At 35.0% G+C, this 22,004-nt stretch overlaps 1 protein-coding gene across 10 annotated transcripts in view; it reads right to left on the bottom strand.

The window, feature by feature from the left end:
* Nucleotides 1-1,229: 1,229 nt before the first annotated feature.
* The window catches only part of LOC116776027 (voltage-dependent calcium channel type D subunit alpha-1), a 67,832-nt gene continuing 47,057 nt past the window's right edge, over nucleotides 1,230-22,004 (bottom strand). For 2 of the 10 annotated variants that reach the window (XM_061524442.1, XM_061524441.1), the window contains exons 7-44: nucleotides 21,485-21,637; nucleotides 20,746-20,942; nucleotides 20,484-20,587; nucleotides 20,211-20,386; nucleotides 19,700-19,818; nucleotides 19,163-19,278; nucleotides 18,652-18,754; nucleotides 18,251-18,402; nucleotides 17,727-17,844; nucleotides 17,419-17,511; nucleotides 17,119-17,239; nucleotides 16,713-16,798; nucleotides 16,516-16,631; nucleotides 16,296-16,447; nucleotides 15,851-15,986; nucleotides 14,620-14,755; nucleotides 14,370-14,536; nucleotides 14,165-14,252; nucleotides 13,921-14,028; nucleotides 12,776-12,828; nucleotides 12,559-12,696; nucleotides 12,373-12,487; nucleotides 12,171-12,301; nucleotides 11,827-12,052; nucleotides 11,317-11,415; nucleotides 10,967-10,999; nucleotides 9,874-10,059; nucleotides 9,696-9,798; nucleotides 9,402-9,565; nucleotides 9,157-9,254; nucleotides 8,999-9,087; nucleotides 8,681-8,821; nucleotides 8,377-8,542; nucleotides 7,059-7,227; nucleotides 6,674-6,773; nucleotides 6,507-6,582; nucleotides 6,343-6,426; nucleotides 4,763-6,070 (exon numbers count right to left, since the gene is read on the bottom strand). In XM_061524442.1, coding sequence (XP_061380426.1) covers nucleotides 5,536-6,070; nucleotides 6,343-6,426; nucleotides 6,507-6,582; nucleotides 6,674-6,773; nucleotides 7,059-7,227; nucleotides 8,377-8,542; nucleotides 8,681-8,821; nucleotides 8,999-9,087; nucleotides 9,157-9,254; nucleotides 9,402-9,565; nucleotides 9,696-9,798; nucleotides 9,874-10,059; nucleotides 10,967-10,999; nucleotides 11,317-11,415; nucleotides 11,827-12,052; nucleotides 12,171-12,301; nucleotides 12,373-12,487; nucleotides 12,559-12,696; nucleotides 12,776-12,828; nucleotides 13,921-14,028; nucleotides 14,165-14,252; nucleotides 14,370-14,536; nucleotides 14,620-14,755; nucleotides 15,851-15,986; nucleotides 16,296-16,447; nucleotides 16,516-16,631; nucleotides 16,713-16,798; nucleotides 17,119-17,239; nucleotides 17,419-17,511; nucleotides 17,727-17,844; nucleotides 18,251-18,402; nucleotides 18,652-18,754; nucleotides 19,163-19,278; nucleotides 19,700-19,818; nucleotides 20,211-20,386; nucleotides 20,484-20,587; nucleotides 20,746-20,942; nucleotides 21,485-21,637 — 5,147 coding nt within the window. In that variant the 3' untranslated portion in view covers nucleotides 4,763-5,535. The other 8 variants (XM_061524448.1, XM_061524445.1, XM_061524446.1 and 5 more) reach the window with 8 other exon arrangements.

Here is a 22,004-nt window from a genome sequence, read left to right as displayed (position 1 = left end):
GTGACATGTTTGTTGAACATGACTTTGGTTTTTTTTAAGATCCATACTCAGACCAATGCGTCGCGAGGACTTAACTAGACTGTTCAGAATCCTTTGCAGCTCTTGCGGTGACTTGGCCTTGATGACTATATCGTCAGCGAATCAGAGGTGTGTGTGTTTATGCCCAGTCCACGCCAGTCTGGCGTATTGAAGACGTCCTCCAATGCATTGGTGAACAATTTTGCGGGATATAATAATTCCTTGCCAATCCCCCCGATGCAACTGGATTGGTCTTTCTAGATCGCCCTGAATATGGACTCACATTGTGATTTCGTTATTAAGACTTGGCAATACTTCCATATAGCGATCGTCGACCTGGAATCGCCGCAAGCTGCCCAGAACAGCCCAGGTTTCGATAGAGTCAAAGGCTTTCTCGTACTACACATACACAAAGTATAGGCGCTGATTGTACTCGTACGTCTTCTGTACAATTTGCTGTATTGTGTGGATGTGGTCGTGCCGGTATCCCTCATGAAACCTGGCCTGCTCCCAAGGTTAAAGGCGTCAAGTCTTCGCAGGAGGCGACTTGTGATGTTCCTCGGAAACAACTTATAACATGGCTCAGGGGCAAGATAGTCCGATAGTTTTAGAGCGATGTCCTATCCCGTTTTTGATGGAACAGGACGACAATGGTCCTGCTAAATGCCTTAGGAGGTTGATTTAAAGATTCTACAAAGCTCCCGAAGTAGGTACAGGCTATCCACTGGCCTTCAAGAGCTCAACAGTAGTCCCATCCCCACCTGGAGATTTTCCATTTTTAAGTTGCTCGAGGACCTGCTCGATTTCCACAAGACTTATGTTTGACAGTTCCTTGGAGAAGTGGCGAGACGAGACGAGATATACCCTATATGGGCTGATGACCATTTGAGCTTCGCCAAGTCCACTTTCTTTGGGACTTTTTCTGGAAAAATGTGTTCTTAAGAATAGCCCTTTCTCTTTCGAGTAATCTGACGAGCATTTGAGCCGTATGGTTTCTGGCTCCAAAGTCGTGAGTGCCCATGCATGATTCTGAAGCTGAAGTGAGCCTTGATGGTGTTGAGAAAGGCTTTAGTTATGTCTTCATACACACTTTCCATTTCCTCGTCCAAATGTGCCGATGTGGGTTCATAAACTTGTATTATCTTAAACCGTGTGTTCATATTCAATAAAAATCTTTATTTTTATAATGAAAATCATAAAATAACACGCAATATTTTTTTACGTTTTTATTTATATGAAAACAATTTTACAATGTTTTTAAAACAATAGATATAGATAATGACTGACGGAATAAATATATCTTTTAATTATAGGTATTTTTATTTACATAATTACATTCAAAAGTCCCATTACATCTAGCCTCAAGCTAGAAAAAAAAAGAAATATTTAAATGTCGACAAACGTTAAAATACATGCCTTATTTTTGTACATTATTTACATTTTTTCAAAATTCGTCTTGGGACCAAATGATTACGTCATAAATTTTGTGAAACAGATAATAATTGCATATTTGTATTTTTTTTTGCTTTTTTAAATAAAGATTATATTTAAATATGTACAATATTGTTAAATAGATTTGTTAGGTATGAAAGTTGATGTCAAATATTAAAATCGCAAAATTCAAGTAAATAATTATTTCAAAAACAGTTATAATCGTCTATTTTATAATAACAAAGAATAAATATTGAAAACTTAACAGTTTGTATTCTATAAAATTCAAAACTTGTGCATTTTTAAAAGAGTGTTCGTGTCTTAAACTCCGAAGACAAAAAAGAAAAACAATAGAGTTGGCACTCGGTATTCTATTTGGAAATACATATTTTTAAACACAGATTATACAGAAATAATAGAAAATAAATGATCGTTTAGAAACAAATAATTAAACTCATTATTAACGAAATGAGTTAGTTTTAATTGTAAAAAAAAAAAAAAACAAAGTTATATGTTTGGTTCACAACTAATAAAATTCATAAAACAGTTTCTGATTCTATGGATTTTATAGAACAAAGAATGAGCATAATCATTTTTACTGTTAAAGTTGTAACAAGCAATAATTTTTTAAAACCAAAGTATCACTACAGTCTACACCACCATACTCAGAAACTTTTACAATACTAGAGAAGATATAATTAAATTAAAATCTCAAAGTTTAAGATACAACAATTTGTATATAGAAAAGTAGTTGTAATGATAATTATTCCGATTGTTCATCAAATTTACGGCTTCATCTAAGACTATGCCATTTTTTGTTAACCATAAAACCCATATAAGGACAAATGATATATAACGCATAAATATAGAAATTGTCTTTCACAATGTTGAGATTTTTATTTTGTGTCCGGCTAATATCAAACTTTACCACCACAGTTAATTGATTTTAATTTTCTTAAATCTAGAGGAATGTGGTTCGTCAAACGGGTAAGGTAATACAAATATTTATTTTAAATACACCAAGAATAAAAGGACACTTACTAGGGAATCCTTAAGCTAAGTTAATCAATTTCCATTATATTTTAAGGTAAAGGGTTTGAATACTTTTGGAGAAATCTGTATAGAGATATTTTAATTGAGGAACGAAAATTTAAAAACTTGTATGAATTTTTTCAAGTTACAATTTACATAGATATACTAATATTATTTATATTTAACTATTAACTATTATTTAAAATTTAGAATATTTTCAAGTGTTTATAAAGTTTAATGAATTTCTTAAGTGCTGTTCGAAACGGAAGACAAGAAAATATTTCATTATAAATGCTATTACGGGTGTGATGGTGTTGCCAGTTGTCTTTTATAGAACGTTAATTATCATTTTACTTTGAAATGGCGATACCTGACGTGAGATTTGAATTCCAACGATATTTATTACAATAATTTGTAATTTGCGTTAATGTGACAATGTTTGGAGATGACGTAAGGCAAACTTCGTGAAAATATTGTAATCCATAGAATATTTGTTTATCAATAAAATTTCAATCCCTGATTTCTATGGTGTGAATATTCCGATCTACTGAATGAAATATCTTAGTATAAAGTTCGTCAAGTCTTTAAGTGTGGTATTGTCGCTGATGTAATTGTGGTATATTATTAAATTTAATTGTGTAAATGCAAAATTTGTGTTGTTTTAAAAAGTTAGAAAAATCACGAGTAATAATTAGGGTTCTACTATCACAAATGCTAACAGGTCAGTCTGGTTAACGGCCGAAAAAGAAATTGAAAAACACTAAGATCATGGTCCATCGACAGAGACATTATCTACTTATCATCTAATCACTTAATGATAATTAATACTGAAATCAATCAAGGTCGCATACCATATGTAAGTTACATCACAAAAACATTGCTTAAAGCTCGAACAAACATTTAAGAAATTTCTAGTTACATTTTTTTTCTTCAAATATAATTTTAAAGTATTACAATTGTAGCAAAGTATATTAATTATGCCATCCTTTATCTATTGTGCGTATAAAAGCTTTCATTGAGAAAGATTCTCGCCACGCCGTAATGTAGTACTTATGACATTTTACATGATCATCTCTCTCTCAAACTTGGAAAATTTTAAACTATGATCCCAAAAAAAAAATTCTTTCATTTTTTCCATGCATTAAATTTTCTTGTAGGAAAACGACGAATACTGTATAATCGCATCAAAAGTTTTACAATTCCATACTAATGTAAGTTATTAATCTACAATAATCCGTTAAATACCTACAGAACTACAAATCTCACTTTGGTCCGTGCTAGTCACGGGTTTAAGAAATTTATAATTTTTTGTAGTGCCTAGTGTTGTTCCGCCCGTTGAAGTCGCCATTCGATCGCCAAAAGGCTCTAAGATACGAAAGTATCTGGAAATAATTGAGCATTATCAAACTGTAAAATTAAGAATCAAAGACTTTAAGTGTCTAGACAAGCACTGGCTTGCGTTTCCGTTTCCTCCTATGGTGCGAGTGACGTTTGTCGGCGCCGTCTTGGACGCCATTTTGTGTCGGTGCTATAACCGCTTTCCGGGTGGAGGCGCGGCTGGCTGGTGGTGGGGGTGGTACTGTCGGGCTAGAATCTCGCCCTACAACATCCCAAAAGTTATCCTACATGCATTATACTTTCCCTGGATCTTGAGCAAAATAAACGCTACAGTGCTGCAGGTTTCATTTCAACACCGTTGGACTTTTTTTATTAATTTTGCTTCATATCCTTGGGAAGGAATATCCATGTCAGTTTCTGTGTCATTAAATACCAATAGAAACGGTGGTAAAATTAACCTCAATGAAATTATAATATACCTACCACTTGGGTTTGTTGGTTTTGAACTTGTTTTAAGTTCTTTTCTTGAACCATTAATTGATGTGCCGCTCTGAAAAAATAAATGCGATGATCGAATTTGTCCAATTGTGGATTTCAGTTGCTTAACTAATATTACCTATCCATTTGTTCTTGGGTCATGTCGAGTGCCTCCTGCATTTCTCGTGACGTGTTCCTCACGAATTCTGGGTCACAATATTCTCCCAAGCCTTGTTCAGCGAGCACCTGTCGTAATGAATTCATTTAAAATGTTAATATGTTTAATTCTCGACTGTTAACCTAGCTTGAGGTTATTATCAAGTGGAAGTGGATATCCAAAAATAATACCAACCCTCGTAACGAGACTTTCCGCTGAACCAACTACTGGTACTGAGGAGCTATTCCGAGGACTGCCAGGAAGAGAAACCACGCCCCGACTTGAATTATCGCTCCCTGTTTGTGATTTTGTATTAGTTTTGTACACAGATCAGATCCTTATATATAATGGCACATTTGGGCAAAAACATTTTTTTTTGAAAATATATGGTTTGTTGTTGATAAGGGGTTATCTAAAACATGTAGTAAACTTGAAGCTTCGTCTAAAGCTATTTAATGTGAATAAATTTATTTTAATAACGACTTTAAGTACATTTTCTAATTTGAGAGCCTAATCAAGCTAGCCTTGTCATTATTTGTCTCTCGTTTCAAGCGATGGCTATCTCTACTGTCACTCAACAACTAATCACTAATGAACTCTCATGATCTTTTATTATTTCTCATACAAACATCGTGCAGTTATTAAGTAAGCATTTGTTATCTCATTTTCTTTAGTGTTATCTAAAAGCTTCTAAAGTTGTGTTAGTATTACTAGTCTAATGCGAAACTATTCAGCCGTTCCAATGATATGTGAATTTTCATGCCTTTACTCCTTGCTTTTTTGTATATTTCTAAATTGTGTTGTGTATATTTGTGACTTAAATGTAGTTGGATTTAAAACTTATATTGTTAGAATTAAACAAAATTATAAAACAGTTGATGGAGTGTTAATATTCCTAGCGATAAAAATGTATGCAGGTTTGTGATCTTAATCATAGGATTGCGTCATTGTGCAAGTGACAATACCATCATAGTTATATCTTTTATTTTCTTTTCTTTTTATACCACCTGGAGAGCTGAAGATCAATGAGTGCATGATGTAAAGAAGGTTCCTTCATATGTCGTTTTAATTTATATTAAAGATTAATAAAAATATTTATTATTAATTCCATTAAGATTTAGAAGGAAACTTCCTATGTGCAGACCTGGCTCAGGCGTATCTACAAGCGCGTGAGGTCGCGTGGGCGCTGGGCGCGGAGAGGGGAGTGCTGGCGAGGGGGCGGCGCCGGACGACGCGCTGCGGACCATCCGACCTGCGGGTGCTGGTCGCGGAGGAGCTCGCAGGCTGCGGCGTTCGCGGGCGTGCGAGAACGCGAACGGAAGCCGCGCCGCCGCGTTATAGCCGTACAGCGTCATCGCCCGGGACTCTGCTGGCGCCACCGTACGCGTCGGTATGGAGGATATCTTCGGCACTATCGTCTCTCCCGGTGATGGAGTTTTGTCAGGTGACGCTTTCCGCGGTATGGATAGTTTCTCGGACGCCTCCGGATGGATCTTTTGCCGGGATACTGGGGAAGTTGACTTTGCACCGGAAGTTTCTGGGGTCGATAAATAGTTGACGCAGCCGAATGCCAGACCGATCTGACCGAGCATCTCTGGGTAGTTAGACTTTTGATTGCTATTCCGAGAGCCGCGTGCATAGATAGAGTTAACGTTAGCATCACACGATTATTGTTAGTATTATCTATTCTAAGGAAAGGAAAACCACTCTGTCACAACTTGCAATTGTAATTTAGCTACCTTTGTAAATAGCGTTCTTTAGATCATTTGTTGTTGCTCTGCAATGTAATAAGCGATAGTGTCATTTACTAAGACATGGATAATGTATTTATTATTGATTTAATACATCTAAATCGCTGGTTTTGAGAAATATATAACTGTAATACTCACTCTAGAACTTGGTATATTTTCTCTGATTCCCCGTTGAATATTAATGGTCTAAGCGGTATTTGTTCCTTAGGCTGGCCGTTGGCTCTGTGTAGAATTATAACACATTTAATTTTGTATAGTTGCGTGCGCTGTGTGGAAAGTATACTAATGGGTTCTGTACATACAGATTAGGTGCTAAGGGTAATGGTCCCACTCCATACTCGCGCTGCATCATGGAACTTAAATGGTTTCCAACATTTTCTGTTAACAAGAGTGAGACAGAAAATTAATTAAGTTCACTTATTAAATATCAAGATCTATTGAAAATATAATATTGTAAAATTATTTAAACCTTGAGGTGAATCCCCGTGTTTTCGATGTCTGTGAAAATGTCTGTTTGGTCCGTGCCTGCGTATGCTTGACCACACTCCTCCGAAAAGTGAATGATTTCTCTGAAGGAAAAGTAAATTGTTGATTAAAAACCTTCGTATAAGTATGTCGTCTGTTCATATCATTTAAAAAACAATGATGCTTGAATAGAAGGTCGAAAACTAACATTTTCTAATACTATTGCAATTGCGTTTTTGCAAGCAATGTCTTCACAACAACATAACAGTAATTAAAAAAGTTTTTAAGCGCGTTTATTACATAATTATTTTATTATTTTCTTAGCATTTTATGTGTATAATAGTTTATGCGTAGCAAAAGATTTTTTAGTAGATTTTATTTCAAATTACCCTGTGCATAGGCACGTCGCTCTCAGGAACGATGTCGTCGAGGTTCCCAGAGATGGCTCGCTTCAACTCCGGCCCTGCTTCATGTAGAGTTCTTAACCCAGCTTGTAGCGTCATCTGATGTGTCTGTTCGTCGTTCTGCCGTAACTCTTGTTCCTTGCGCTTTTTGAACCTTTATTTTAACGGGTTAAAGTGAATTGATTGTGGATGACCGTCCGTACTTGTGAGAAAAACTGTGACAACCTTATGTTACTTTAAGTCACAAGTCCGGAATTTAATGCCATATTTACATTCAATGCTTGAATTTTTTTAAGCTTGTGCCTCTATTTTTTTTGCTAGACTAATATTGCTTTTAATCTAAAGTTGTAAGATAAGCTCGTTATATTTTTAGCACAATATTTAATCTAAGCAATTGATCACTACGTTTGAACTTGAATGAACTTGATTATCTATATTTGTCTTTATGGAGTCCTATGACAGTAAACTGTACATGTAGTGTGCGGTATTTCTGATTGAGCATCTCCCTTATGAATTGTTCTATCTCTATAGTTACGTATATAAAAATATATCACAAAAAAAACACAACATTTAAAACATGTGGGAAACACAATTAAAAATGGCGTCTGTTTGTTTGTCAATAATATTTTACAAGCATGCCAAGTAGATGTGGGAGTATGATTAGATTGTGGTGTGGATTTTTTGCAAATATATAAAAACGTTGATTTTTCATGGTTATCTTATAATCTCTGAGGTCCATGCGGGGTTCAACCGAAAACAGCTAAAATATCAGATGTTTGCAATAGCGTCGCTTTGTTTGTTTATTAAACTATCGATAGTTTTCTATTTTTGAGCGTTGCAAGATAAAAACACTAAAGGGAACATTCTTTCTCCTAAACAACATACGTTTCCTGAGATGCGTTACTTACGCGTGATTCCTATGGAACAAAAATAAAATGTCAATGTTGGACCGAAACGAATTGAAACAAACAAGAGGTTTCACACAACATAAAATCTAAGTTTCTCATAAATTCCAATTTGCCTCGTTTAATTCTCCGAGCCATTTTTGTTTTTTTAGCTGCAAAGAAGATGCTTTATTTGTGCCGATAGAAATCTTTTGTATTGCAATGTTTTTAGATTATTTAATACTTTAACGTAAAATGATTTCGTTAATAGCTACCTTTTAACTTTCCTACTTTGTCAATAAATTAATTTAATATATTATTTATGTTCTACAAATAACTATTAGATTTAAAACATAAATATATTTTATTATACAATTTAGTCACCAAAATTAATCTATTTATTGTGACATCAGGCTTACCGTCTGAAGTAATCTTGAATAAGGAAAGTAGCATAAAACTTCCCTACGGTGATTTCGTTAGGATCTCCGGGTGGAGGTACCACCTGGTCTAAAAGTTTTGGAGAAGTTCTTTTCCAGATCTTCTTGATGACGGCTCGAAGCTCTGTGTTGCAGTCGTCGATATTACCTGGACCGAAAACATCATTTCAGAATTGTCGAAATATTTACTGGATAGGTGGTCAAATGCAAGAAACTAATTAAAAACATAATGATAGGAAAGAATATCATCAATGTAAATGAATTGATGAAGTCGATAGGAACTAACCGTCAGTTTTGATCTTGAGCGAGGTCCGGACGACGGCGAACAGAGTCGCATTGAACAGGACGGTGCCGTCCGAGTTGAGTGGCATGTTCATTGACACGAGACGCTTACACGCGACGCGGTGAGGACATAACTTGCCGAAGCCTTGTTTGGAAAACAATCAAAACTTCAGTTACAATAGCTCGATTAAATAATTATAACACTAAATTATGTTTTCAAGGCATTTTTAAAGATTACATGATACTAGTTGGAGTTTTATTACGTTTTGTCAAAAGTTTAAAGTTTTTAAAATCTTATGTTTAAACCAGAATAATATCTTACCTAATGGTGGGCTTATTTTTCTTAGTAACGTAACTACATCTAAGTGTTTTATACGTCCCTTGGCGTCAGGATCATATTCACTCCATAATCTGAAATTATATTGAATGTGCTACATCAATTGAATTTTATTTGTGTTATAGAAAATATATTTTAATTACCTTATAAATTCATCTAAGTGGTGTGGTCCCAAAATTGACCAATCTCTGGTCAAATAGTCAAAATTATCCATAATGACAGCAACAAATAAATTAATAATCTGTAAATAAAAAAGACTTGTATTTTTCATGTGATGAGATGAAAAGAGACTTACTGAGGATGAGAAGAGATTATAACGATGGTATTGTAGCCAAGGAAGAAGAGAACGGAGTTGGCAAGAGATAGGGAATGATAAAAAGTTACTTACAAGGAAGGAACAAAGAACATAGAATGAGATAAAGTATGGGAAGGCTAGCACTGAGCCGCAGGAACCACCGCCCTCGTCTTCGCCTTCTTCTTCTTTATAATTCTCGTCACATCGTACATCTGGATCCGGAGACACGCCCATCATTATATCCTGCCAAGCCTCACCTGCGATAAACAGAAAAATAAGTTTCCTTTCACTCCGAGTCTGTCTGTATGTCGGCTAAAGTCAACCCCAAGTGTTTATTATTAAACAGTGAATAATATCCTGAAAATCTCAACACCAGAGTAAACCTACCGGTAGCAGACCGGAAGAGCACGAGTATAGCTTGCGGAAATGTTTGAAAATGATTGTTTCTGGTGATGGGCGTTTCATCGTCTATTGCTATTTTACCAAAAACCTAAAATAAAAAATGTTGCATATTAATAAATAATATGTATATCTATTACACAAATTAACAAAAATTTTTAATTACCTGCATCCCAACGACGGCGTAAATGAAAAATAGCATCAAGATGAGCAAGGCTACATAGGGAAGTGCTTGAAAAGACTTGATAAAAGTCCATAAAAGTGTTCGTATGCCCTCGCCTCTGGAGAGTAGCTTCACAAGTCTCATGACACGAAACAAACGGAAGAAGTTGATGGATGGGATGGAGCTTTCCTGGAAATATGTTGGATTTATTATCATACAGACATTCACATAAAAATTATTATCAATTTTGTAAATAAGTTGGTAATGTTTTCTGTCGCGATATTTGAAGGCAATCTAAAAACATAAGACATTATGAATTTTCGAACATGAAAATACACTTAATTTTTCGAGAAAAATTTCAAATAACTCATATTTTTTATAACATTATTTGGTTTCAGCCAAACGTCATTAAAATATTTTATAAGGTAAATCAACTCTACAAGTAATTAGACAAAATATTTCATTTATTTTTTTACATATGCAATAATATAAGAAACATTTATCTGTCTTTGTATATAGATATATACTTGTCTATATTCATTTTTGTAATAAAAATTTATACTTTAATATTTCTACCATATAGTATAAGGTAGTGCTTAAGAGTATTATGCGAAATAAAAAGTAACTGACAAGTGTTATGGTTGATAATAGTTAATATTGTTCCAATTTTAGAGTAAAACGAAAAAAAAAAAATCTAATTAGTGCGAAATATGTAAACGTGTATTTACAGTCCTACTCTCCCGTTGGGAATCTAAAAATGTATAACAGTCGTCTATGTAGAGCTAAAGTTTTGATACGCTGTTGTGCTTACGTGCCGTCTATAGATCTAAGAGACTCTCTCATGTAGTTCAACTTGTTACTGTCCCAGATGCAAATAACATTTAAAGCTAACCCTAACATATTAATGCTTGGCAACAACTAAAGCTGAGTTATTAGTAACATCGAGTAATTATAACATTATAATTCAAGACTTTTTTCGATAGCAGATAGATTTCAGAAGATATTAATTTAATTGATCTATTATATTTTTCTATTTTCAAAAATATCTGATGATGTAAATGTCATTTTGTGACGTATATCTAAAGCGTGCGCTTACCTTGACGACATGCGCTCTTTGCACGCCACTTCCCTGAAATAAATAGTTATCGTCTGTATTATCTACACGTAGCTAGAGACAGACGTCTGTTATAACAACATCTATGTCCATGCTCGGGACAGTAACTACACTGATTTGTGTTAAAATTATCTTCTTTGGATTTATTTTACAACGTTTATCATATTTGTTAAATACATATATTATCTACCTACTTAACTACTCTAAATACGCTTGCTGCTATGATATTTCTTAGTCAGAAGTAGTTTTTTTTTTTCAAAGAAGATAATTTCAACAGCTACTTAGTGAAGGTGGTTTTAAAATTATTTAGCATACATAATTGCTAACGTTACCTGGTTCTTGAGTTCGTTTACTTGCGAGACAACGATGTCGATGATACTGCCCAAGACGATGATAAAGTCGAAAGTGTTCCACGCGTCCCCGAAATAGTTCTAGATTGATGATATAGAATTATCATAATAAAAGTAGGAATGATTCATGAAGATATAGTATAATTATAGTAGTACAATCGTATGCTATGAATAAAGTATAATATTTTTAAAGTGAAACTTCTAATGCGACTTTCAACAAGGTTGCGTTAAACGTTCAACGGTCCTGGGGATGGGGATAGAAAGAGACGGAGCGAGAGTAAATGGTTGGGTCGATTGTGAATTGTAAGCAATGTTTATAATTTTTGTCTTAAAGAAACAATATAAGTTCACAAAAAAATTATTTATAGCTCATCCTATTTTCATTTCCACATTACGAAGTTTCACTTCTTCCTCGTGGATTGACTCCACGCACATTTTTTTTAATTTACATGTGTCTAACGTAATATTTAAAGCAATATATATTAAACTGACCTTAAACCTAAAGGCCGCTAGTTTGAATATAAACTCTAGAGCGAAAACCGCGGTGAATATCATGTTCAACATATCCAAAGCCCGACTGTACTCCGGGGACTGATCGTGGTACTTCATCGCCAGCGTGATGGTGTTGATCATGATGAGGACGAAGATCGCGTACTCGAACGGCTGTGACGTCACGAACCACCACACTTTGTATTGAATGCGGTGTTTTGGGATGTACCTGGGATGGCAAAATTAGCCCAAGGATGAGGAAAAATGTTAAATTGGTCTTCTACAGATATTGTTATCTGTAGATTTGTATCTTTTCATACATTTGTAAGATCTTCAAATAGCTTTACCTTCTTATTGGTTTGGCTTTCAAAGCGAACTCTATACAATTCCTCTGATTCTTATCAAGTTCACAGTTCTTGTATTCCTGCTCACCCTCGTTCTGGAATGTCACTATGACGAAACCCACGAATATATTAACCTGGAATTAAAAGTTTGCTAGTGCATTCAATTTGAAGTAAGACTTCAATTAATTTTTGTATGTGCACCAACCATAAAGAAGGCAATAATAATAATATAAATTATGTAGTAGGCTGCAACAATTGGACGGAAGTTAGTTATAGGACCACGGTCCTCGGCATTCGAGTCTATAGACACATACAATAACCTGAAAACAAAAGACAATTCTCATACAAAGTTGGAAGAAATCTGCAAATTAACAACCACCTAAATTCTTACCCTGGCCATCCTTCAAAAGTAGACACAGTGAAGAGAGTAAGCATCCCTTTCATCACATTATCAAAATGAAAATCATTTCTCTTCCATTCTCTATCCCTAACTACATAATTTCTGTTTTCGAACACTAAATACGTCCCTCTGAAAAAATAAACCGATTTCACAAAAACCTCTTTTAGTTTTTATTGCAAAGAAACTTATTTATATTTCGGCTACTTACTGACACTCAGCTTTAGTCATTTTTGAAATATCATTACATCTAAAAAATTTACCCTGAAACAAAACTCAGGTGATTAAATAAAACCCTATAATAAATTTCGTCATTTTAATCTCTTTGCGTCACAAATGCGACCCATTTCTCATGATAGACAGCAATTTCTTTATATTACAGCAAACATTTATATATATGATATGCGAATATGAAAACTATTTCGGTTTTTGATATATTTTTATATATTGAAAATAATAACTGCAAATTTTTTGTCTCACCTTAAATAACTGTACACCGACGACAGCGAACATAAATTGTAATAGATACGTAACTAACATTATATTTCCTATAGTCTTAATGGCTACTATCACACATTTCACTACATACTACGGTGTGGAGGACAGAGTGCAAGTTAGTGGCGTATACGTTACCAGGGAAGGATAGTCCAGAATCCAGTGACCAGGCAGCATCGGGACATAGGGACAAAGCAGATCTTTTAATTAACCGGGCTTACAAAAACAACGATCGGGGGGACGATTCTACATACGTTATGTACATTTCTCTGTTAGATGCCGTCCAAGGATTTGAAGAAACGCCAAGGTAGGGGGATGGTTATATTATGTAACCGGGGTTAATTTTCTAATGATTCAATGTATACTACACCTTTGGGTTCAATGGATATTCATGCGTTAGTAGATACTAATATGAAAGTATAGTCTAGAAGGTTTTAGTCTCATGCCAATTAATGTTTTTTGGTGCCTTCACCAATTTTCCAATCGGAAATATTTTCCATTCTATTTGTAACAAAGAAATATATTTTATATAATTTTATTAGAAAAATCTTTTTTGATCTCCAGTGAAATTTAAAAGTTTAAAATTAAATATGCCCACTTTACATCTTAAGTTTATTCAGAATAGACAAAAAAGTAAGCGTAAAAGATAATCAGGCGGAAGAAAGCGCAGAAATCAAAAGCCCACAAGAATAAAGAAAAATAAAATCATGAGAAATGAGTGAAGAAGAGTATTTATAAATACATAGATAAATCATTTAATAAGATATTACCCAAAGGTGTAACAGAGTAAATTGTTGGTCGAACGCATTGTGTACACACGTGATATACAGAAGAAGTGTCTCAAGGCGAAGTGCCCCCTACCTTGAACATTTGAACTCCCATGACCGCGAACATGAATTGAAGCAAGGACGTTACCAACAAAATGTTTCCGATCGTTTTGATAGCAACGATCACGCATTGAACAACGTGCTATAATCAGGAGAAACTATTACATTACACGCCTTCAGTATTTCATATATCATAATTTGTATTTATTCTAATCTATTGAATGGGATTTCATTGATTTTAAATAATATTGTATTATTTAATTGAAATTATGTCTGACCTTAAGGCCCTTTGCCCTGTTGATGGCTCTTAGTGGCCTCAGCACCCTGAACACTCGCAATATTTTCACAACTGATATACTTCCAGACCTGAAATATCATATAGCTATAGAATAACAAGTAAATTTGTTTACCCAATAGATAAATATACTGCAAAGAACATTAACCCAATCTCTGAAAAGTTATCTGATGTATATATTGTCTTACTTAAAGCTCATGGAGATGAGTGACACACAGACGACTAGCATGTCCAACACATTAAATGCTGAACGGAGAAAGGCGCCACGATGAAGTACCAGGCCGTATGTCACCAGCTTCAGGAACAGCTCCAACGTGAAGATCCCCGTGAAGAACATGTCGAACTGACTGAGAAGCTGCGAGGTATTTAATGATTTAAAATTATTTAATTTTGATATTCTCCTGCTCAGCTTCCGCGTAAATGTTAACTATATCTTACCCAATTCCTAAAGCCTTTCTGCACAGCGTCTAACGGATCCTCTGCTGCTAACATAGCAGACGACAGCATGATACACACCAGGATGATGTTTCCGAACGTTGATGATGAAGACATTTTGTAGCAGAACACTCGAAACCTAGTTATTACGTTATTTTGTACTTCTTATTATTGTTACGATTTGGTTCACTTTCATTCACATTCTTTTTAATGATTCATTACTTATCGATGCAAATTAATTAGGTAGGTAATTTTTAAATCCTATTATGGAAACGTATATTAAATATTTTTTATTTATGATATTTAAGGGAATAATCACATGTAAAACCATTTCTAATTTGTATTTTGTTACATGGTAAAGTATTTAGCTTGCTTGTCTGCTTACTTTTTTAAGCAAGGAAAAATGAAGCACACTTTTTATTAGGCTATGTTTTGACAACATGAATTATACATTTAGTTCCACTAACAACGACAAGCTAAGGTGTCATGCATGAATCGAACATCTAAGGAAAAAAACAATATTTCAAATTAAATTACCAACCATGCTGAAGCTTCTAAATTCTAAGAACATGCATCTAACGTGATCTTCGGGCAGGGCATTTCTATAATCTATGACGGGGCTATCGGCTAGGACGGATTTCTAACACATTTTATAATTTCACAATAAAATCTATACATGCTCTAACTGGGATATTTACTACGAAAACAAAACCGAATCTCTAACATCGGAACTTGAATGTTTTTAGGTACCCTAGGATCTCATTGCGGAGAATTTTGATAATAAATAAGTATGAAGTTTAAAATAAACTGACTGAACTTTGCACATTGAATACAGGAAACATCAAAACAAAAACGTAGAGAAAAGTAAATGCAAAGTAAGGATATGGCCAATCAAGAATTGAGATAACGTTGCCAATGTTCGTACAATGAGACATGGGTACCGAACCAATCACCTGTTTGTCGGTGAGAATATGAAGAAACTACTAGCGTTCGGTATCGGCGGCGTCTGATTTGGCATATTCAGTTCAGAGATGCGCCGCGGTCTAGCGGTAACGAGCGTCCCCTCCTCCTCGCACTCGCCATCTTCGTGAGATAGAAAAAACTATGAGCTACCTACGCGTATACCACTCCTAGCATGCCGAACCCTATATACGTGAAGCGATAGAGAGAAATCAATCGTCAAACATAAAATAAAACCGGCGACAATAGCGGGTGAGCGTGACTCGCCGCTGACCTGTTGGTGGGTGAAAAGACGAAGAAGGAGGAGGCTTCGGGGATGGGTTTGGGTCCGACGCCGAGGTCCACGGCGGACAGGCGGCGAGGCCGGGCGGACGACGAGGTCGGCGCGCGGCGCAGGCGGGGACCGCGCGCTGCGGACCACTCTCACACACTCACCGGGGACCTCACCCAACAGGCCTTCGATTGACTCGAAGGCCGAGGTTCAATTTGAACAGGGTTTTTATGTATCGATCATCAAAAAATGCTTTTAGTCCATTCGGGACAGCTATTTATTAATTTTAGAGTATTTCATTTTTGTCGACAATTTTTTGTGATTTTAGTCCTTGATATTTGTCTTCCAAGTTTCTTGTCGTTAATTTAACACTTTTAGAGACTCCAAACTTCGTTTATATTTCTTTTTTACCAATAAAATATTTTATTTAAGATATTGCATCGTTTACCTGTGTGGTTTGTCTGAAGATTATCCAAATCGTCTCTGTCTTGATTTTCTTCGATTCCTTCTCCGTTGTCTTCTGCACCTTCTTCTACTTCTCCTTCTGGATCCTCCTGATGTTCGCCTTCTGAACCTGTTTCTTCGTAATCTCTTTCAGAACTGTGAGGTCAGTAGATATGTTTAGTATAGAGAAATTTGTCAGGACTGGTATTATCAGTCGGACATACTTATCCGTCGTGTAGGCATCTTCATCGTGTATGTACTCGTCGTCTGTGTCTGCGAGTGCTCCTTCAACTTCTTCTCCTTCAGGGCCTTCCACTCCTTGCTGATCTTCCGTTGCTTGCTGAGGGAAAATACTTTTTATTTGGCTATCTGCAAGGTTTTGATGACAGCTGATTTCCTTTAATTAAATAATAATACTTACACCTTCCTCCTTTTCGATGTTGGTTAATGATTCAGCATCTGCCAGATTATCGACGGCAATGGCCAAGAAAACATTTAGCAGAATATCTGTTCTACGTTTAAGGAAGTTTGTCACAGTTTTAAACAATAGGCTTTCCAAAGAATAGTTTATAAGTATATAACAGAATAATATCAATAGAAAATGACATTATGAAAACTGATCTCATAATAATCATTTATATTGATTATTTATTATCAAGAATAAGTTAAATATTAACTTATAATAATGTTACAAAGTCAAAGTAGAAATATTTTACTAAGGTTACGCACACGGTCTAAGTAACTTTTTTTACAAAGCTTTATCACATAAATTATTTTACTGTATATTTTAACTTAATATCTATTTTTTTCTTTTACGAAAAGGATACAGTTACCGCAGATGAAGAGTATAATGAAGTAGATGCAGGCAAGGATTCCAAACGTTCCAACGCCGCCGTACGCTTTGATGCCTTCATACATCACCGCGTTCCAGTCTTCACCCGTGAGGATCTAAATTCAGGTATTCATAATGCAATTCCTACATTTAGCTATGGTTGGGCGTTTTCGACAAGTTAACAAGTCATCATATTTTATAAGGTAGTTTATAATTATTGAATCGGAATAAATAATATTTCATTTTCTTTAAAGGGCGAGCTAGATTATTCAAGAGATGTAATTATTGTTCATACTTGGAAGACTGTGAGCAGCGCTTGCCAAAAACAATCAAAGTTGTGCCGGTCCTTCTCTTCGACGGGGTCATAGTTGAACTTGCCACCGAACACCTGGGATTGACAGATTAAAAGGGGGGAAGAGTTTAATTTTGTATGTTATGTATCAATTGTTAAAGTTATAAATATACGGAATATAAGAATTCATCAGGTGTATTTAGTTTAGCAAAGTCTTCGAAAGACGTTACATAGTATATATTATAAACAGATCATTCCGATTTCTTCATTCTATGTGTATCTGATAAGTATTAAATTAGTGTTTGCAATACCTGCATCCCGAGGAGAGCAAAGATCATGATGAAGAGGAACAGCAGGAGCAGCAGCGAAGCGATTGACTGGATCGAGTTTAACAGAGACGCCACCAGGTTTGACAGCGAGCGCCAGTACCTTGGAAGCGGTTGGTGTTATTGTAACGGGTAAATCAAAAAGGTAACTTGACTTATCTTTCTTAAAGTTTTTTGTTAAAAGTTTCTTTACATTAGCAACAAGATTTTGTATAAAAATTTGGGAAGAAAATTTTTTCATAGTCCAGAATTAAATTTCTTTCTTATTGATTGTTCTTATTGCTGAAATCAAATGTATTTTTTATGAACAGGTATATACATCGCTGGAGAAAAATACAGGATTTTCTTAGTACGTGGTTTCTTAGAATAATATATACTATTAAAACAAATATTTGTTTCACTAAGTATCATTATAGAAGTGTTTGGAAAAATTCTTTGAAAAGAATAATAAAGAATTATGTATCCCAAGTTGCCGGAACTTTAAATGATGTCTTGCAGAACTGACTCACTTGGTGACCTTGAATACCCTGAGCAGTCGAACGCAGCGCAGCACGGACACTCCCAGCGGCGGCATCACTTCCGTCTTGGTGAGAACCATCTCGCTGATGGAGCCGACCACAACGAAGCAATCGAATCGATTGAACAGAGACACGAAGTAGCCCTGGACGTGTTAAACGAAAATGCTCTTTAAATACATGTACATAAGAACAGTGTATATTTTTTAAGGTCCAATGAATGGAAAGTTTTCGCTTATGATCTGCAAAATTATGCATATTCTGGCTAGTTACAATTTAATTATAAGGGAATGGGCTAAAAAAAGATTTTTGTGTTATATTATACAACTTGGGGCCTTAGAAATATAAAGTATAAAATAATATTGGATACATATATATATGTATATGTTATTTACCTGCAATCCCAAGCTGTACATTTTGACCAACATCTCCAACGTGAAGAGAGCTACGAACATCGCGTTGCCGTACTCTTGAAAATGATCCAGCCAAGTTGGTTGGCTGAAAATATCAATAAAAGGTTTCATTTTATTTAAAAAAATATTGTACCTTTTCCTAGAAAAATCCTAATAAATTTCCAAACAATTCATGTCCTCGAACATGATAATCTTTAGAAATGTCTTAGTCTAGTACGTGAATTACTTCATGTAAATGTAAATGAAGTTTTTGGATGATATACTACGCGTTTTACATTATTTTATGAACTATAATATTTTTTCTATCTAGTCTGTCCGTGATCACGGTTGCTGTAAGTTAAACGAAACGTCGTGATTATGTAGATATAAAATAATAAAAAAACTTGTAGTTATCGAAAAAATAAGTTTCATTTAAATGAGTGCACTAAGAAATCATAATTGTCATTACTTCATATTTTATTTTTTTTTGGTGAATATTATACTCCATACTCACTGATAGTGTTCGCTGGCGAGGACTACTGTATTCAGAAACACCAGCACGATGATGAGCCAATAAAAGGTCTGAGATTTCACTGCCCTGCGACACGCGCGCTTCATACGACGATTCACCTTAATTTTTTATAAAATATTAATGCCTGGCCATGTTTTACGCTTTCAATAAGTAATACTACATGAATATTTAAATTTATTTCTCTATTAACTAGCAATGTTAAAGCATTAATAGAAATAAAAGTGTTAGTGTTCCTCAAGAGTCGAGGGAGTCGTGACGTGAGAGGCATTTATAACATAGGCTTTAGTTAATGAGAACGCAATCCGGGGATACATTTATTTAAATAGATACAGAATCGGGGATGTTGTATAAAATGGGGGACAGTAAGCTCTTAGTTATATATTATAGCAAATGATCAAACAAACAAACATACAAACATACCTTATACTTAAATATCTCTCAAATTAGTATTCAATCATTAATTAGTTTCCCATTGTTATCCAAATTAACACATTAAAGGTAATTTGTAAAATCCGTTACCTTATCGAAATCTTTCTTCCACATTTTCCCCCTGGCCGTCTTCTGCGGCTCGATCGCTTCGATTCCGAGATGATCCGTGGAGTCGTGCTCGGTTTGTGTTTGACCCAAATAGTTCACATCTTAATAGAATTAATTATTATATCAGAGGGATGATAATATATGTTCCAGAGATATATTTTTGGGCTGTTTTTTTTAATACTTAGAATGTTTTAAATAATTTAAGATATTTATTTTTATAAAAGGATAAATATTTTAAACTTGAACTTATTTGAAACGCAAATTCAAGTCAAATAGGTAGAAGCGTTATAAACATTAAAGTATTGTTTAGTTTGTAACATTGTAGTTGTAGTTGTTTGATTGGTCCGCTGTCATCAAATCACGTGACTGAATCTTCATCTGCCGGCACCTAACAAGGAGTTTGGCAAAGCGAGGACTCAGTTACGTGGATCGCCTACAGGACCTATGTCGAAAATTATCAAAATGTATCTTTATACGTAAGTACAATAATCACCAATTCCAATTCCATAGTCTCTTTGTTCCGTCTCTCTATCTCCGAGAGGCTCGAGGTACTCCGCTTGTGTGATCCAGTCCAGGTAACCTTTCAAATCTTCTTCCAACTGCTGTTTTTCCCTCAACTTCTGGAAGTCGCCTCTGTTCTTCGCTTTCTCTCTCTCTTTAGAAAACTCTCTGGAAAATGAAATCGTAGCAATTAACGGAAAATATTGCTTCAAATTAAGTTAAATGTAGATGTCGATCAAGGGATTCGCGACCGAAGTATACTAACCCGGACAACACACCGAGGATAAGATTCATGACGAAGAAGGCTCCGAGAATTACCATCGACACAAAGTATATCCATTCCCAACTGTTGCCCATCGCATCTTGGATCTGTGGAAAACACGCAAAAAGAGATAAAACAAAAATTAAGATATTCGAGTATTTTGTTACTATCACACACCAACGCATTTTGAATTTTATTAATTTACGCTGAGATTTCGTATACTTTGTTAGCAAAGATTATTCGTTACAGTGAAGCCTAAACGTACATTATACATGACATCAGTCCAGCCTTCTAGTGTGATGCACTGGAAGACGGTGAGCATGGAGAGGCCGAAGTTGTCAAAGTTGGTGATGCCGAAGTTAGGTCCTATCCAGCCATCTCGACACTCCATCTCCTCGCCGATGGAGGAACAGTTGAACCCGTTGTCCACGTCGCAAGGGTGAGGGTTTTCCATTATTTCGTCTAAAGATAAATGAAAACATGTTTAAAGTTTTTTAGACTTAATTGGGTGAAAGCCCTTGATAGGAAAAAATATTGAAGGTTTTTTTTTTGCATAAAACTACATAACATTTTGGATAATATTTTTTTTTTGGTGAGGCTTATCTTCTGGAGACTGAATAAAAATCCTATATATATCATTGTCAATAATGTGCGTTTTATATTGGTACACGCAAAGTTGTCACAGTGATCTTTTTCTATGTGTAATTTATCACCAGTGCCCTATTTTAGAAATACCCTGTTGCGAGGGTCCTAATAAAGTTTAAAAATACCAATATTACTAATAAATAAATGAAGTTACTGAGATTGGTGTATTTCTAGTTGGAGAATTAAAACATGTATTGTATACATGGTTTCCCTGTATTTAAATTGCGTTACCATTTGTAAGTGGATCACTGAATAGTTTTATGTTTAACGAGTCAATTTAATGTAATAAATTGCATACTCTTTCTTTATTCCTTGATTCAGTAACAGAAATGAATACTGGACAAAAAATATATGAATACTTGTTCTCTTATTGTAGCAGGATTTGTGCATTTTGCCGGAGAACAGCTCGAGGCCGATGATGGCGTATATGATGATGACGAAGATGACCAGCAACGCGATGTGCAGTAAGGGAACCATCGCTTTCAGGATCGAGTTCAACACGATCTGTAAACCTGGAAGAAGTGACATGCTTTAAATAAATAACTTAATTACGAATTAATATAAACTAACTGACAACAGGAGCAAAAGTACAACTAAGCTTTAGATATAACATTCAGAAATGATTTTAATGCCTTCATGATGGGATCTTTACTTTCACTAAATCGATGTTCAATAAATTAAGATCTAAAATCGGTAAAATATAATAAATCATATTGCAGACTTATATTAATTTTAAATGACTCAATAACAGGATAAACGGATTATCGATTTTCGCAACGGTAATAGCGATTGATGCCATCACTAACTGTGACTTGCTTACAATATATATATATTACTTAAAAAGGTTTGTTTTTTCTTTCTAGCTTTGTGAACATTCAC

This window comes from Danaus plexippus, chromosome 24, assembly GCF_018135715.1.
Source record: "Danaus plexippus chromosome 24, MEX_DaPlex, whole genome shotgun sequence".
NCBI classification, from domain to species: domain Eukaryota; kingdom Metazoa; phylum Arthropoda; class Insecta; order Lepidoptera; family Nymphalidae; genus Danaus; species Danaus plexippus.
The sequence above is the reverse complement of the archived record's forward strand: the minus strand, read 5'-3'. Positions and strand labels throughout refer to the sequence as shown.